We start from the raw sequence: 16,873 nt of genomic DNA, 5'->3' as shown, positions 1-16,873 counted from the left end.
GTTCTTCTTCGATGCCATGAAACAGGTTTACTTTTTGAAAAGGCTATTCATAACTTCTCCACAGTACATCACCAAGTAGATGGGATTTATGTCAGCAGGCAGCATTTTCAGTTTTTTGATCAGACTTTTCCTTCTAGAGTGCTTTGTACCAGTATCTAAAAATGGTGCTAAAGGGTGATCGATGACAACCCCATGGAGAATCACGTTACAGTTCTCAACATTTCTCTACTTATTTTTACCATAGTGTTAGCCAGTCCTTTTCTCAGAAAGTTGCCTCTCTGTTGCAGCTATCCCAGAGAGTCTTGGGCTACAGTTAACCAACATAACAGCTTTTGGGCATTTCCTCGATTTCTCTCATTCTTTGCCCAAATCCGGCCAGTCTTCTGCCTCCAGAGAATTGTGGATAAATGTTTTCACTTGAAGGCATATCTGCCTTCTATGCCATGCATGCCTGGCTCCTGTGTAACTGTAAAGCCACATATTCACAAAGGGAACACATTTTATAGTTATTGTAGATAGGAAGAGCCTGCCTTGGTGTTGGCTGAACTGATAGGAATGCCATTGTGCTCAGAAACCTTAGATGTTTGGCTGTTTACTACCTCACTTCACATATGACGAGTGTGGGAAACTGGATTTTTGTTGCATTAGCCCTCCCCCGCCACACACACTTTGTGCCTAGTTTTTGGTGCAACGTTGACTGAGGTGTACTGGATTCTTGCTAACCAGGTTCCCAGTACAAGTTTTCTTTCCCTAAAACTGTACCACAATTTGCACAACTTCAGCAACCCCTGTAGATCCCTAGTAAGTGGTACCCCTGGTACCTAGGGCATTTAGACTGAAGATGGTCCACTAGGGCTGCAGCACAAACTGTGTACCCTAGGAACTTCTCACCAAGATTATGCAAACTGGCAGTGCAGAAAAACTGAAGTATAGGTAAGTCACCCCTACTGCAGGACTTACAGCCCTAAGGCACGGTGCACTATACCACATGTGTGGTCATATCTGCCTGAGCAGATATGCCCATACAATATCTACCTCCATTCTTTGATATTGTGAGTGAGCAGAGAAGCTGTCGAGAGTATATGGGCTGAATTCCCGTCATTATGAGTTCCCCAGCACCATGATCACTGTACCCAGGGATGTTTGGTACCAAACATCTCATCTTAATAAATTGTAGTGTCATATTTAATAATAAATCCACACAGAGGACACATTAGCGGTGGCCCCTGAAAACATACCAAACACTAGTGTGGTCTCTGACTAGTCTTAGCCAGCCTTCCACCACCAGACATGTTTCTGACCTCATGGAGTGAGAGCCTTCGCTCTAAGAGGTCCAGGCCGGAATGGAATTCCAAGCTGGGAAGCTTCAAAGGCAATGGCGTCTTTGAAAAAATGCAACCCAGGCATCTCCAGTTAGTGGAGGATACCAACCCCCCTGTCCTGCTTCACTTTTGGTAGGAGGACAGGGGGGAAAATATGTTAGATGAGGAGGTGGGTCCACACTCAGCCAGCACCACCCCTAATTTGGGGTACGTGATGTGGACTCCACTTTTCCAATTCCTCCATGTTAGGATAGAGGGAATTAGTCTACCAGAGTCATGCCCCTTCCCACAGGAAGTGGTAACATAGAGTGTAGACACCCTAAAGGTAAGTAGCCCATTGGCTACTCCCTACCACTCCCTTTAAATCCCTTAAATTTAGTATTTAGGTGGCACCCCAAGGATTCCTGCCGACCTAAGAAGAAGAAGGACTAAAGAGCTGTGAAAGCAGAGAATAGAAGAAGAAGCAGCTGACTTGGCCCCAGCCCCACTGGCCTGCCTGCAACCCTCATCGAGAACTGCGCCAAAATTTGACTTGTCCTGCAGCTGTGACTCCAAAGGCCTGGGAGAGCTGCCTGCCTTCTAACAAAGAAACAAGAGTCTCCTGTTGAGTAGCAGAGCTGCTCCCCTGCATCCTGTAGGCTCCGAAGAACCGCTGCTAGACCTCCGCACTACCAAAAACCCGACACCAGAAAGCACCACTGTACCCATGGCTCCAAGCCCGATTTTAAGTGGGCCAATGGTGCCATCATGGTCCCCCAGCCCAGCAGAGACAAAGCCCACTTTTGACTTGCCCACTGTGGACCTACCAATGCCACCTGCTGCCTCTTTTTGCAGGACCTCCTCAACTATTGCTCCCGTTACCAAAAACTCAATGCCTGAGAACACCTCTGCATCTGTCACCGTCGGATAACCGAAGATGCCCACACATCAATGAACATTGCAAGAGTTGAACACCCTTGCTGGTTCAGCTCGGCTTGTCTTCCCGTCCAACCTGATCCTCCATTGTAGTGAAGGGGCACCTGACACTGTAATGCACCTCTGCAGCCGCAGCACTTCCCGAAGTGAACTATTGGTGCTGCCTTGGACCTTGCCCCCTACTCACCTTAAATTCAGAAGATTGGTCCGGTAAGTCACTGCTAAGTACCTGTATGCTGAGTTTTTTTTCCTGCTTAAAATCTACAGACACTGAAAAACACACCTCTGTACCCAGATGCCGCAGTGCCTCCATAGGTGACCTGTTGGTGATGCCTTGGACCTTCCCCCATACTACCCTCAAGCCCGGAGGAAGGTTCCCTTAGTGAAGTCCTTCAACAAATTAGACTCCCATCACCTTGTGACTCATTTTGCTATAGAATACAAATCGTTTTCTGAATTTTTGGGCGGAAAAAATAATTCTCAATTCCCATACTGACCAATGACTAAATTCCACCTTCAATTGCATCCTGTTAATAAAAAATATTCATCTAGTTCACCTTGTTGACCTCATCTTCCAGTTATCCTGCACCGCAGTTCATTCTCTGACTTCTTGAATAAATCTGTACAGTAGTTATCTAACATTGTATCAAATCCCTAGAAGCACAGGCCCAATTGTATTCATCCTCAATCGGTCAGTAACTATAAACATAGAAGTAATTTGGTAGGCATTCATTTATATATCAATATTCTTTACCTCTAATTAGAGTAAACATTAGTGTGCTACAGAGTAGGATTTCCAGCAATATTTTCAAAGACAATTTCACAAACCTTCCATGTCCAGTGGCATATAAGATTAGAGATTGTAAAGCATTTTATAGGATGAGTAAGCTTTTGCTAGAGGGCTACAATGGAGACTGGTGCTTAACAAGTCACAGCAGAAAAGGTAGACACTGTAGATTTGCCGATCTTTTTCTGGTTTAGGAAACGTTGTCTACAAAGAAAATTCCTAAACTGGCATTTAAAAGAACCAAATGTGGCATTTTATATTCAAAGATCGGAGGTTAACCACCATAGACAATCTTTATGTTTTTACTGCAATGCCTAGAACATATGAATGAATATTATCTATGGGTCCCTGAATGAATAAGAAGACTTTGAGATAGATAGCACTGCTAACTTAATGACCTCTCGACAGATTCTAAATGAGAGAATGGTGTTTCTGGCTACAAGGTGGCACCTTTTTGGTTTCTACCTTAATCCCAAGGGATATTCCTCCCTACAGATGAGGGAGCACATGTTCCACAGTCTTGGGTCCCTTAAGTGCTGATCTTTTTCACTGTTGTAATAGCTGCATATGTGAAGATATGAAGTGTTTCTTGAGCAGAGGAGCACGGACGGCATCCAGGGTACATTGTGTTACTTTACTTCTTTGACAGTAGGGGTATTTGTTGTGGATACATTTATGTTGTTTTGGATTTGTGATCAATAAGTTATGCTATGTTATGTTACTGTTTGTTTTGTAGAGCGCTCAGCTGCTCCAAAGAGCGTCCCGGCGCTAAAGATCTAAGGGCAGAGTTGCATGACTAGTACCTTGAATTGTGTGTTCATTTGGGAAGCAGTCAGTGGGATTTTCACAAAGTGTGGTTGGACTGCTTTTACTTTAAAAAAGTGGTTATAAGTTAGTTCTGCAGTTGGGGATCAATGAAGTAACTTAAAGTGAGTTAATGATGCCCCTTGTACAGCCCAGATTGTGAACCCACTAGCCTATTTGCAATTGTTTGCTTGCTTTTGCGGTTTTGTAATTATCACTGCATGCTCTTTTTCCAGAGAGCTTTAGAGGATTCTGAACAGAAACAAGCTATTCTTCATACCATTTACTCAGAACTTGGTGAGCTATCAGTTATTTTTGAAACCGACAACACTGTGAAACAACTTAATGAACTAGATGGGCAAGTAACAACTCTGCAGGAAAAAATAGCATGTCTTCTTCCGGAGATAAAACATGTGGAAGATGTAAGTATGCCTGCTCTTGTTTTGACCTGATCTGTTTTTTTTAAATTTGCATTCATTGTTTACTGTTGCTTGATGCTTCACAAAATTCTTCAAGGTGCAGTTTGTGGATGTTTGGGATGTTTCCATGTCACTGTTTTTTACAATATTTGATTTATCATGTTTTTGGTGATCATAGCATTGACAATATTGTGGCATTTGCCATTTCCAATGGGTATTACTGCAAGCATGTCTGCTGCCTGACACAGGCTAAGCCCCCAAAAGCATTTTGACTAAATAAAGTAATGCTACCTTTAGAGTTTGACTTTGTTCACAGATTTTAAATTAATGTGGACATTCCCCAGTTGGAAACTTCATACCTGTTAGTCTTGCTTGACTCTCTATTATAGTTTAAGAAGCAAAAACTAAGGGCCCTTTTATGACTGAGAGATAATGTTAAACATAGGTAGTTATTGATCATCTACGAGGGACTCTATGGATGAGTCCAAGAAGATGATTGTGATATTTTTTTTTGTTGTTTGCAAATTTTCCTATCGCTTTTCATTCAGTTAATCGAGAACCTTTATGGAAAAAATGTGATGAATTTAAAATCCCTCATTGTATATTAACAGTGTTGAAAGAATTACATGAGGTAATAGGGCTAGTTTGGAGTTAGATAGAGGTGGGCCTTTATCCTGAGAAAAACCAATAAAGAATGAATCAGTGTTGTGTTCTAGCCCCAACTCTATTTGCCATTTAATAAGCAGCCCAATTGATGTACATTTTTATCACATTCATTATCATCAAGAATTGGGGCTGTCATCATACCTCTGCCTTCTTTACGCTGATGATTTGCCAGTAATAGATACAACACAAATTGAGGTATAACGAAAACAGATAAAATGTAATAAACACAGTGAAGCAAATAAATTAACCCAAATGTTGGTATTTTGCCCTAAATGTAAATCCTTCAAATGGTCAATTGGTGAGATGAGAGTGGGAGGACATTTTTTCTAATAGATATCTAGGAATTACTTTTAACAATACGATGAAAATGCACTTGGACACATCTTGTACATCAACAACAATTGAAGGGTTAAATATTTTAGAAGAAAAATGTGTGGCGCTCTTCTAAAGCCATTTCTGACAGCCTATAAAGCCTTGGTCCCACAACATTAATATGTGGCCGAGATCTTATTTCTGAGTGAGAAATCTGATTGTGGGGAATGTGGAAGGTCACTGCCTGAAAACTCTGTTATCTTTAACTAAATGTTCTATGGAGCAAGCTGTAAGACTGAAAGCCAGCCTGAAGTCTTAGAATTGTATAGTTATGCTAAAGAGGTGTTCATCTTGATTCTGCAATCCTACATTCAGGCGGTTCTCATGAAGGCCCTCTGGAGTCCTGCCTTCATTACTAAATATGATGTTATATACTTGTACACCTTTCCTTGTCAGATACACTTTATATTCCAGTCCAGGCTTTCACACTACTGTCCTGCTGCATCATGGTCCCTGTAGTCCTTTGTGTCTCCAAACCCTGCCCCAGTCATACCCTGGTGGTGGTAGTCTATGCTCTACAATGATTCTTGTATCCCACATCCTTTCTGTCTTCTTTATATCCGGCTTCGGAACTTTTCACTCCCTTGGCTCTGCCTCGTACTCCATTCTTGGCTTTCCTGTGTCCTGTCCTGTGTCTGCTGGTTTCCCAGGTCTTCCCCTTTCCAGGTCCCAGCTCTGCCTTCCTTTTATTGGTGATTCCCTGATTCCTCACACGTGGTTGGTTGCTTGCACCTGGATTCCTCTCTGCACCTATGCTACTCCTCTGACCCTCCAGCTATTTGAACCCTGTGAGCGCAGTGGGCAGAGACTTGCAACTGACCTTACTACTCTGTCCCCGTGCGCTCTGTCTGATCCTCCAGCTATATTCCACACTTGACTTTGATGACAGTTTTCATTGTTGTTTGATTCTATAGATTTCCTCTTTGCCTTCACCCTATTTTTGACTGTTCACATCTAGCTAATTTAATCTGCTAATGCCAGATAGTTTACATTCAATGATTTATTATAGATATCGTTGTAAAATTATTGAAGATGGAATTGTGTGATCAGGATGAAGTAGAATCTAGGCAAAGAGCTTTGAGTTTTTTGGCCTTCAGGAGCTCAGTGGTATGACTGGGAGTTTCAAGGCTGGAATCATCGTTTTATCCAAATGTAACAGATTTATCGAATCCAGACATACAAAGTCAGTTGCTAAAATTCAGAAAAGTCGTAAATCCATGACATGCACATTTGGATGGTTTAAAATGTTTTCTAGAAGGTGATGTAATTTTCAGTTGTGGTTTGGGGAGATGTGTACAAATCTACACATATCAATAGCTTTTTGAGATTTCTTACTTCAAAGAGGTCATTTTCAAACACCTGTTCTAATTAAATATAGGATAATGACTCTTGAATGCATTAAGATTTGTATTTGTTTCACAATTTCTAGATGTAACGTGTGCTGTGGGAAAAAGTTAATGGCTGCAAAAAGTATAAAAATCATAAATTGATTTTATCAAATATGTAATGAAATAAAAATGTTGAGCTTTTGTTTAATAGTCTGTGGTCCTAAAAAACAATATATTTAACTACTACTACAAAACCAGTTTAGGCTCACATGCAAACTTCATCTGGTTCAATGTCACCTGCACCTTTCAGCATGTGTAATTGTTTCTGCATGTTAGCTGTCTCAGCCTGCCCAGTTATCAAACTATGTTAAGCTGATTTGAACTGTATCTTCACAAGATAAGTGTCTCTATTGAAGACATTTTACATATTCTAAACATTGCTGCAAAGCTGAAACATTTAATTTTGAAGACTTGTCTGCAGCCTAGAAGAACTTTGTACATTGCAATGGCTATTTAAAACTAGCTCTGCACCTTTGCAAGTAAAGTAAATAATTTCCGAAGTAAAATGTATGCAGCATTTGATTAAATGCCTTTGAAAACAAAATACTTTCACTTTGTATTTTAAGTTCACTTGTTAACTTTTGCAATGCTATCTTTCACTATATATTTTAAAATGCAGGACGCAGTTGCAATTGAACTTGAGGTCAAAACGGTGGAAAAGAACATTGATAAAATTAAGGCTATTTTGTCATCACACGATATTGAGGATTTTTCTCCAAAGGAGCATCTTCAACATGGGCAGGTGAACATAAATCAATTAACAAGCTCTCTTTGTATTTTGTTTAAGTTATTTAATTTCTGCATGAAAACGACAATTGAATTGTGGCACCACATTGAGAAACTCATAAAGGAAGCGTGGCAGCTAGCCAGGTAGCCATTTGGTAATGACTAAGATGTAAGTAATTTGTGTATGGAGAATTTAGGTTGTGGTTACTCTGTTCCACACTGTTTTCCACGAAGTGATTGTAATGCTCACAAAGCAAAAAGTCTGTGATACCTAGACGTTCTAACCCAAAGCTCTTTGATACAGTCATACATGTCTGTTGAATGTTTTAATACTGAGAACATATTTATCAACAGAATTTGAAAGCTGGGATCCAGTGACCCCTCTGACCCACAGACGCTCTCAGGGGAATTATTTGCAGTTCTAGATGATTGAATATCCATATGTTGTTCAATGAATGGTTAATGAGCTGATGGCCTTGATGGGTTGACCTACTAAGCCTTTACTGTTTACTGATTGATTGATTGATGCAGATTCTAAATTAGGTTGAGTTAAGTGAAAGGCCTTCATTCCATGTGTTTTTGATGGGCTGAAAGTAAGGTTTCTGGAAAGTGGATGCTTCGCTCATGGTGATACATTGAGCTCTTCCTTGCATCTCTGTTCCACTTGTTTGACAGCCCCCTTGATCAATTGAATAACGCAAACCAGGGATTTGGATGCCTCAACCAAATACACGTAATGACTGTCCGTTTGACTTCGAAATCAGGTTGGAGTGCGCTATGATTTCTAATTTTTATTTTTTTTATTTTTAGAGGTTTTCTATAGTGCAAACATTATCCAAGGGTATCGGAGAGCTGTATAGTGTGCTTGTTTCACTAATACAACGCTCTACACATGTAACTATTTACATCTACTTTGTTTCATGATTATAACACTCTGGCGTGTATCTGAGAGTTATCCTAGTGGTAGTTTAGGTCTTCCAACTGTCAATTTTCACTGCCTTCCAGGGGGTTGTCAGTGGCATGTATTCACCAGGTCTCGTTTCAGCAATAACTATCAGCTGTCATGGTGAGATTTATTCTGATCATTGGATTTTTCCTGCTTGTGGTTAGAAGAAGTTGTGTTGGATTCTCTTGGGGGGTTTCGGTGTCCTTGCCTCATTACCAAGCTGCTTTATGGCTGTGGGCATAAGGGGTATAGAAGGATGAGAAATACTTCAGATATCTCCAGGGTTACTTCAGAGAACACAGGGCATGGATTGATTGTGTCTGGGGCGAGTGGGATTCCATAGGCAGAAAGAAAGTGAAAGGCATAATTATTTAACTATGTATCTTCCAGACACCAAGTATTCCCTTTTAAACCAAGCACACCTGTCTTTAATTGTTCTAGTGGCTGGATGAGGAATAGGAAAAGAGCAAAGAAAGAAGAACCAGGAGTAGGTCACATTCCTGAGTGGATAGGATGTCCGTTCTCTTTAGAAAGGAAAATGCTACTTACCAGTATGCATATGTTCTTGGCATGTAGAGCTGCAGAGTCCTACACTTAGCAATAGATCGCCACCTGGTGTTGGGCTCGGATGATTGCAGGTTGTTGTCTTCTTGGAAGAAGTCTTTGTAGTCACGAGATAGGTGACTCCTCCCTTGGACAATACTGCGCAAGGTCATCGACTCCATCCTCAGATTGTTTGCCGCCATGATGGGAAATGATGGAGGTAGTAGAAGTAAAGAGAAAGGATGTCCATGCGTGTGCATCTAAGTAAGATGAGTACTGGAACGGGTACAAGTCCCGGGGAGGCGGGAGGGCATGTAGGACTCTGCAGCTCTAAATGCCAAGAACAGATGCATACTGGTAAGTAGCATTTTCCGTTCGAGGCATATGAGCTGCAGATCCTACACTTAGCAACGATTGTGCAGCAGTGTCTCCCCTAGCGGTGGTCGCTTGTATCCGTTGCAGCATACTGAAATAGTGTTTTAAGGACAGCTTGGCCCACTGCAGCTTGCTGCTTAGCTTGCACATCAACACAATAGTGTTTAGTGAAGGTGTGTATTGTAGACCATGTTGCTGCCTTGCATATGTCCTCTAGTGGTATGTTTCCTAAGAAAGCCATAGAGGCTCCTAGTGTACGAGTAGAGTGTGCTCTAGGAGGAACTATTAGTGTACGCTTAGCTTTTTGATAGCATATTTGAATACCCTTTACAATCCATCTGGCAATTCCTCCTTTAGAGATGGGATTGCCTTTGTGTGGTGGAGAGAAAGATACAAATAGTTGTTTTGTCTTTCTGAAGGATGTGGTCCTGTCTGTGTAGTATAGTAGAGCTCTTCTCACACCTAAGGTGTGCAAAGCCCTTTCTTCAACAGAGTCTGGTTTTTGGAAAAACACTGGTAACTCTACTGATTGGTTAAGATGATATGGAGTAATCACTTTTGGCAGGAATTTAGGATTGGGTCTAAGAACCACTTTGTTAGGATGTATTTGAAAAAATGGTTCTTTTATTGTGAATGCTTGTATTTAACTAACTCTACTGAGAGAGGTGATGGCAACAAAGAAAGCAGTTTTCCATGTTAGGAATTGCAGTTCACACTTATGTAACGGTTCAAAAGGGGGTCCCATGAGTCTTGTAAGGACCACATTTAGATTCCATACTGGAGCAGGTGGTAACCTAGGTGGGATTATTCTCTTTAATCCTTCCATAAATGCTTTTATTGCAGGTACTCTAAAGAGAGATAGATGTTTCTATTTTGTAAATACACTGCAATTGCTGCTAGATGCAGGTGTATGGAAGAATAAGCCAAATTGGACCTTTGTAGGTGTAGAAGGTAGCAAATGATATTTTGGATGGAAACATCCAGTGGATCAATGTGATTGTTGTTACAGTATATTGCAAACCGTGTCCACTTAGCAGAATAGCATGCTCTGGTAGTGGGTCTTCTAGCTTCTTTAATTATATTCATACAGTCTGGTGGTAAGTTTAAGTAACCAAACTCTAGGTCTTCAGGAGCCAGATCGCCAAATTCAGTTGGCTTGGTTCTGGGTGCTTTATTTCTCCATGGTTCTGTGTTAACAGGGATGGCGTGAGCCGTAATTTCTGATGTGGAACCAGTGAGAGATCTAGTAGCGTGGTGAACCACGGCTAACATGCCCATGTGGGGGCCACTAGAATTAGTTTGAGAGACTGTTGTCTGAGCTTGCGTACTACTAGTGGAATGAGTGGGAGAGGCGGAAACACGTACGCAAATCTGCCTGACCAATTCATCCATATTGCATTCCCCTCCGACCGTGGGTGTGGAAACCTGGTGGCGAAGGTTGGGCATTTTGTGTTCTCGTGGGTGGCAAACAGGTCTATTTGTGCATGCCCCCACATTTGGAAGAATGGTTGAAGAACTTGTGGGTGCAACTCCCATTCGTGAATCTGTTGTGACTGGCGACTCAACAGATCTGCTATCTGGTTGTGAATTCCTGGAAGGTGTTCTACTGCCAGATGTATGTTTTGAGGGATGGCCCATCTCCAAATGTTCTGTGCAAGTTGGGACAGTTGCAGAGAGTGTGTCCCCCCCTGTTTTTGTATATAATACATGGCTGTCATATTGTCCGTCCGGACTTGGACAGCTTTGTTTTGGATTTGTACTTGAAATGTTTTGAGTGCTAGGAAAATTGCTAGCAACTCCAAATGGTTGATGTGGAACTGTTTCTGTTGATTGTTCTACTGACCTTGTGTGGTATAACGCAAGAGATGGGCTCCCCATCCTGTGAGGGATGCATCTGTCGTGAGCACTATCTGTGGAACAGGATCTAGGAACGGCCGTCCCTTTGTCAAGTGTTTGGTGTTCCACCATTGCAGAGAGCGATATGTACGGCTGTCTACCAACACCAGATCTGTGAGCTGACCTTGAGCCTGATTCCACTGTTGTGCTAGACATTCTTGTAGTGGGCGCATTTGCAGTCTTGCGTGAGGAACTATGAAGATGCAAGACGCCATCATGCCTATTAGTTTCATGAACACTCTGGCTTGGAGAGAGTGCTGGCATTGAAAAAGGGAGACGAAGTTCTGAATACTTTGAATCCTGGCTTGACTGGGATACGCTAGAGCTACAGATGTGTTTATAGTAGCTCCTAGATATTGATGAACGTGCGAAGGCTCTAGGTGCGACTTGGTGTAGTTTATCGTAAACCCTAAGTTGTGCAGTGTTTGAATTGTTTGTTTTGTGTGTTGTGCACACTGGTTGAACGATCTTGCTTTTATGAGCCAGTCGTCGAGGTAGGGGAAGACACGTATTTGTTGTCTTCTGAGATGTGCTGCCACTACTGCTAAGCACTTTGTAAACACTCGTGGTGCTGTTGTGACCCCGAATGCAAGGACTTTGAACTGATAGTGTTGTCCTTGTATGACAAACCTTAACCCTTTTGCTGCGGCGGCTATTCCACCGCAGCGCTAAGTGGGCGGGGTGGCCACTCGGCGGCCGCATGATGGTGACAGAACCGCTCCGTCACCAGCTGCGGTTGAGCTGTGCTGGTGACGGAGCGGTTAAGTCATGACCCGCCCCGCTCAATAATACTGCCGCGCAGGCGTGAAATCAGCGCGGCGGCCGGGCCATGACTGAACCGCTCCGTCATCAGCACAGCCCAACCGTAGCTGATGACGGAGTGGTTCAGTCATCAGCAGGGGAGGGGTTAAATACTTCCTGTGCGCAGGATGTATTGGAATGTGAAAATAGGCGTCCTTTAGGTCTAGTGTGGACAGAAAGTCTCCCTGTTGTAGTAATGGGAGTACTTGTTGTAAAGTGATCATGTGAAAATGATCTGATTGTATGTAGTGGTTGAGGGGCCTGAGATCGAGAATTGGACTTAATGTCCCGTCCTTTTTCGGAATTAGGAAATACAGGGATTAAACTCCTGTTCCTTGTTCCTCTAACAGAACTACTTGAATAGCATCTTTTTGTAGAAGTGCTATAACTTCCTGTTGAAGCAGAGTTATGTGTTCTGCAGACATTGGACGCTGCCTGGGTGGTATGTTTGGGGGGGTTGCTGTGAGTTCTAGGCAGTAGCCATGTTGGAGAATTTGTCTCACCCACCTGTCTGTTGTGATGGAGTTCCAGACAGGTAGGAACTGTGAAAGTCTGCCCCCCACAGGAGTGGAATGCTGTAGGGGAGGCAGAGGGAAGTCACTGTTTAGGAGTGGAAGAGGAGCAGTTGTTGTTACTACCTCTACCTCTTCCCTTGTTGTTATTGCCTCTGTATCCTCCTCTAAAATAGCCTTTATTAGAGGAGGTTTGGGTGTGTGTTTTAAAAGATGATGTTGTGTTTGCGCCGGTCTGCTTGGAGCCTCCTCTATAAGAGGAGCGGCGAAAAGAACCTCTAGTTTGGGTGGATTGTAATGCCCCCATAGACTTAGCGGTATCCGTGTCTTTCTTCATCTTTTCTAGTGTATTATCTACTTCCGGCCCGAACAATTGGTTCTGATTGAAGGGCTGGTTCAGGATGGTAGTTTGTGCTTCTGGTTTGAAACCTGAGATGCGTAACCATGCGTGACGCCTGAGAATAACACTAGTGTTAACTGCTCTGGATGCTGTGTCAGCTACATCTAGTGCGCATTTAATTGAGGAATTAGATATTAATTTGCCTTCCTGTAAAAGCTCTGCTGCCAGATCTTTGTGTTTATCTGCTAGGTGTTCCATTAACTTTTCTAGTTGGTCGTAATGAGCCCTGTTGTAGCGTGAGAGTAAGGCTTGTGTATTTGCTATGCGCCATATGTTTGTTGCTTGTGCAGCAATTCGTTTCCCTGACGCATCAATAATCTTAGATTCCTTGTCAGGTGGGGGTGTGTCCCCAGAAGTTTGAGAATTGGCCCTTTTACGTGCATTTGACACTACCAAGGAGTCTAATGGTAGATGTCCCTTAATGTATACTGGATCAGCTGGTGCTGGCCTATACTTTTTCTTTATTCTAGGATTTAGCACCCTACACCGTACTGGATCTTTAAAAATCTCTGGAGCATGTTTAATGACCCTTTGATCATTGGTAATATTTGGGTAGACCTTTCTGACAGTTTAAAAGTGTCTAACAAGAAGTCCTCCTCAATGGCATCAGAGTGCATAGGAACCCCATGGTAAAGTGCAGCGCTGTTTAATAAATGATTAAACCCAATACTATCCTCTGTAGGGGAAGGTTTTGTTGGGTAGTACTGAGGATCAGGGATGTTTGGTGCAAAATTATATGTATCATCATCCTTGGGATATTCTGTGTTGATATCCTCATCTAAAGGGTATGTATGTGGCTCTGGTACATCATTCCCCCCACCTAAATCATACTCCTTGTCAGTGTGGTGTGATTCTGCAGGAGATTGAATAGGAGAAGTTATAGGTTCAATATATGGAGTAATAGGAGAGGAAGAAGGTGAAGGAGAGGAAGGGTGCATTTTAGAAGTTGCACAGTCCTTTTTGGCAGGAACCACAGGTGTAAGTGGTGTGTCTGCTGGTCTATTTTTATAAGGAATTGCTTCCACATGTCCAGTTTTTGGATTAATATGGACTTTTTTCTGTCTAGGATCTGGTCTAAACAGCTCTTCCTCTTCTATAATCTTTCTCGGCGTCGATTTCTTCGGTGCCGATAGAGGTTGTCAGTGTTCTTTGCCTTAGGAGGAGTAATTGAGTCCTGTGGCAATGTTTTCGGTGCCGAAGGTTGTTTAGTCTTATCTGGGGTCTTTGGTACCGATATTGGTGGTTTCGGCGTGGAGACAGGTTTTGCTGGGCCTGGGGCGCTGGAATTTGGCTTCCCCTCTTTGTTTTTGGAACTGGAAGGTTTTGGAGTCGAAGCTTTCGGGTCCGGTACGGGTTTTGGCTTTGGCACCGATGTGTCTTTTGGTACCGGTGCCGAAGTGTCCTTGTCTTTGGGCACCAAAGGGTGTTTTGTTTTCGGTGCCGACGAGTCCTTCGGTATCGAAGGATGTTTCGGTGCCAATGGAGGAGGTGTAACTGGCACATGGTGTTTCTTCGGTGCCGAGGCACCGGAAAGCGTATTCTCTTTCCTCGGAACCGGGCCCAAAGGTTAGAGGGTAAATTTCGGTCTCGTCTGGGCCCCATGGGCGGAGTGCTGACCGTTGCCTTTTGTTTGGGTAGTGTCTGTCGTGCAGGGGCAGATATACTAACGGGTTGTCGAGATGGAATCGAATTGTCCGAATCCTCTGCCCCGATATGATCTGGAGATCAGGCGAGTCTTCCTCTGCGCCGAGTGGAGCCTCGTCCTCAGAGATATTTTTGATTGGATATTCGTCCTCGGAGACGTCTTCTTCGACGATCTCCTACTCAAAGATGGCCTCCGGTGCTGGTGCTGATCTCCTCATCTCGTGTCGACGGGCCCTCCGATCCTGGATGGTCTTCGATCGGAAGGAGGCACAGGCTGTGCAGGTCGACTCTTTGTGTTCTGGTGAGAGACAGAGGTTGCAAACCTCGTGATGGTCGCTATGAGGTAATTTTGCTCGACATACTGGGCATCTCTTGAATGGAGTTCTCTCCGTGATGCGTAGGCCGTACGGCGCCGATAGGCCCAACGGCCCGCGTCGACGCACCGGAATGTAGCTGGTGATGTCGAAAAGTCTATCCGATGTCGAAAAAAGTTTATTTAAAGTTTCTCGCTTCGAAACGGCAGAAAAGTATTTTCTAGCCGGAGCGGAAAACTTTCATCCGAACCCAGTGGCGGAAAAAAACAATCTGAGGATGGAGTCGATGACCATGCGCAGTATTGTCCAAGGGAGGAGTCACCTATCTCGTGACTACAAAGACTTCTTCCAAGAAGACAACAACTTGCAATCATCCGAGCCCAACACCAGGTGGCGATCTATTGCTAAGTGTAGGATATGCAGCCCATATGCCTCGAACATAGGGTTCTTGCTCATCGAGTGGTTACATGCACCAACAAGGGAGAAGAACAACAAGGACTGGTTGTGCTATGACTGTTGTTGAAACTCGTAAGCCTCTGACTGCCGATCCACCTCTAGGGAACAGCGGTTCCCTGCCGGTGTCGGCGGTCCCGAGGCGGTCTAACTGCCCAACTCTTAATGGGGCAGTTGGACCCCCGGTGCATCAGTGGCTGGGCTGCCACTGCTGTGCTACCAGGAGACGGCCGGTCCTCGGACCACCATGCAAATAGGCTGTCCGAAAGAGACTCTGTGAACTACTGTTGGTGGTCGAGGGGGGCACTTAGGGTATCCCCCCCGGAAAACCCTGCACTGTGTAGCAGACACCATGGGGTGCATCCTGCAGGGTGCAGTGTTTTACATAAACACACCCATTTTGCTAGAGGAGCCCAACACCAGTCAACACCATATATATATATATATATCACCTACAGGCGGTAACCAGTAGGTAGTTATGGTAAGGACCTTGTTTCTTTTCAAAAGGCATTTTTTCTTTTCCCAATAAATTTGGCGCCGGTTGACGAATCTTTGCAAACTTTTCAAAACTAGTGGGGCGCTTCGGTCAGCTCCTATCTTGAAAGTTTTGGGTGAATTGTCGAGCGGGGGCTGAAAAAAATGGGTGGTCCCAAGACATGTTTTCCCCATGTTATTTGCTTTAGGAAACGTTAGACAAAGCTACAGCCCGAACTGCTGAACGGAATTACACCAAATTTGGCAAAAAGGTTGCCCTTGGTTCAGAAAAAGCCCTTTTTGTTAAATGGTGTAAATCCGTTCAGCAGTTCCTGAGGAATTTGAAAAAGAAAAAGTTTTGATATCTGGGACAGCGGTGGGTTCGCAAACTCTCCAGGGCACTCCTGAGCACTCTGATTGGCTGACAACACTCCAAACCAGGAAGTGTTGGCAGCCATCTTGTGACTCAGTAGAACCGAGTCACAAGAAAACAGTAAAACAAAGACACAGGTTAAAAAACAAGTAAAGGGGGCAGGGTAGAAACACCCTGATCCCCTAGGCCTGCTCAGGGGGTCCCACAAGGACCCCCAGGGCCCAAAAAGGCTTTTATTTTTTTTAAACGGCGGAATTTGTGTTGGGTGCACAAATCCTGACAATAAAATAAAATAAAAAAACGAAGCATGGGCTTCGTTATTATTGAGCTCCTGGGTGGGCCAGGTCCCGGGTGCATGCACAAAAGTAATAGCGGGATCCCCCGCAGCCCTGGGGACCACCACCTCCCAGGGAATTTATTTATGTTTTGCGGGGCATGCAGCCCACCCCTGCAGCCCCGGGGACCACAACCTCCCTGGGGCTTTATGTATGTTTTGCTTTGGGCACACAGCCCCCTTGCAGCCCCGGAGACCACCACCTCCCCGGGGCTCTCATTTAAAAAAAAAGAACCTGTTTGGGGGGCTTGAGCCACCCCACATGCCACAGGGACCACCACCTCCCCTGGGCACTAATTATACAAATGCGGGGGTCCGTTACAGACCCCCGAGTCCCAGGGAGCACCACCTCCCCGGGCTTTACACACATTGGGAGGGGGCCGCGTGGCCCCCAACTGGAGCCCTTCAT

The 16,873-nt window shown here is 44.0% G+C and overlaps 1 protein-coding gene across 1 annotated transcript in view; it reads left to right on the top strand.

The window, feature by feature from the left end:
- SYNE2 (spectrin repeat containing nuclear envelope protein 2) overlaps positions 1-16,873 on the top strand; it is a 1,750,628-nt gene that overhangs the window by 1,062,516 nt on the left and 671,239 nt on the right. Inside the window, exons 98-99 of the mRNA XM_086937933.1 lie at positions 4,065-4,250; positions 7,293-7,415. Coding sequence (XP_086794059.1) covers positions 4,065-4,250; positions 7,293-7,415 — 309 coding nt within the window. The remainder of the gene's footprint in view (positions 1-4,064; positions 4,251-7,292; positions 7,416-16,873) is intronic.

The sequence above is a fragment of the Lissotriton vulgaris genome, chromosome 9 (assembly GCF_964263255.1).
Source record: "Lissotriton vulgaris chromosome 9, aLisVul1.2, whole genome shotgun sequence".
Classification (NCBI taxonomy): domain Eukaryota; kingdom Metazoa; phylum Chordata; class Amphibia; order Caudata; family Salamandridae; genus Lissotriton; species Lissotriton vulgaris.
The sequence above is the reverse complement of the archived record's forward strand: the minus strand, read 5'-3'. Positions and strand labels throughout refer to the sequence as shown.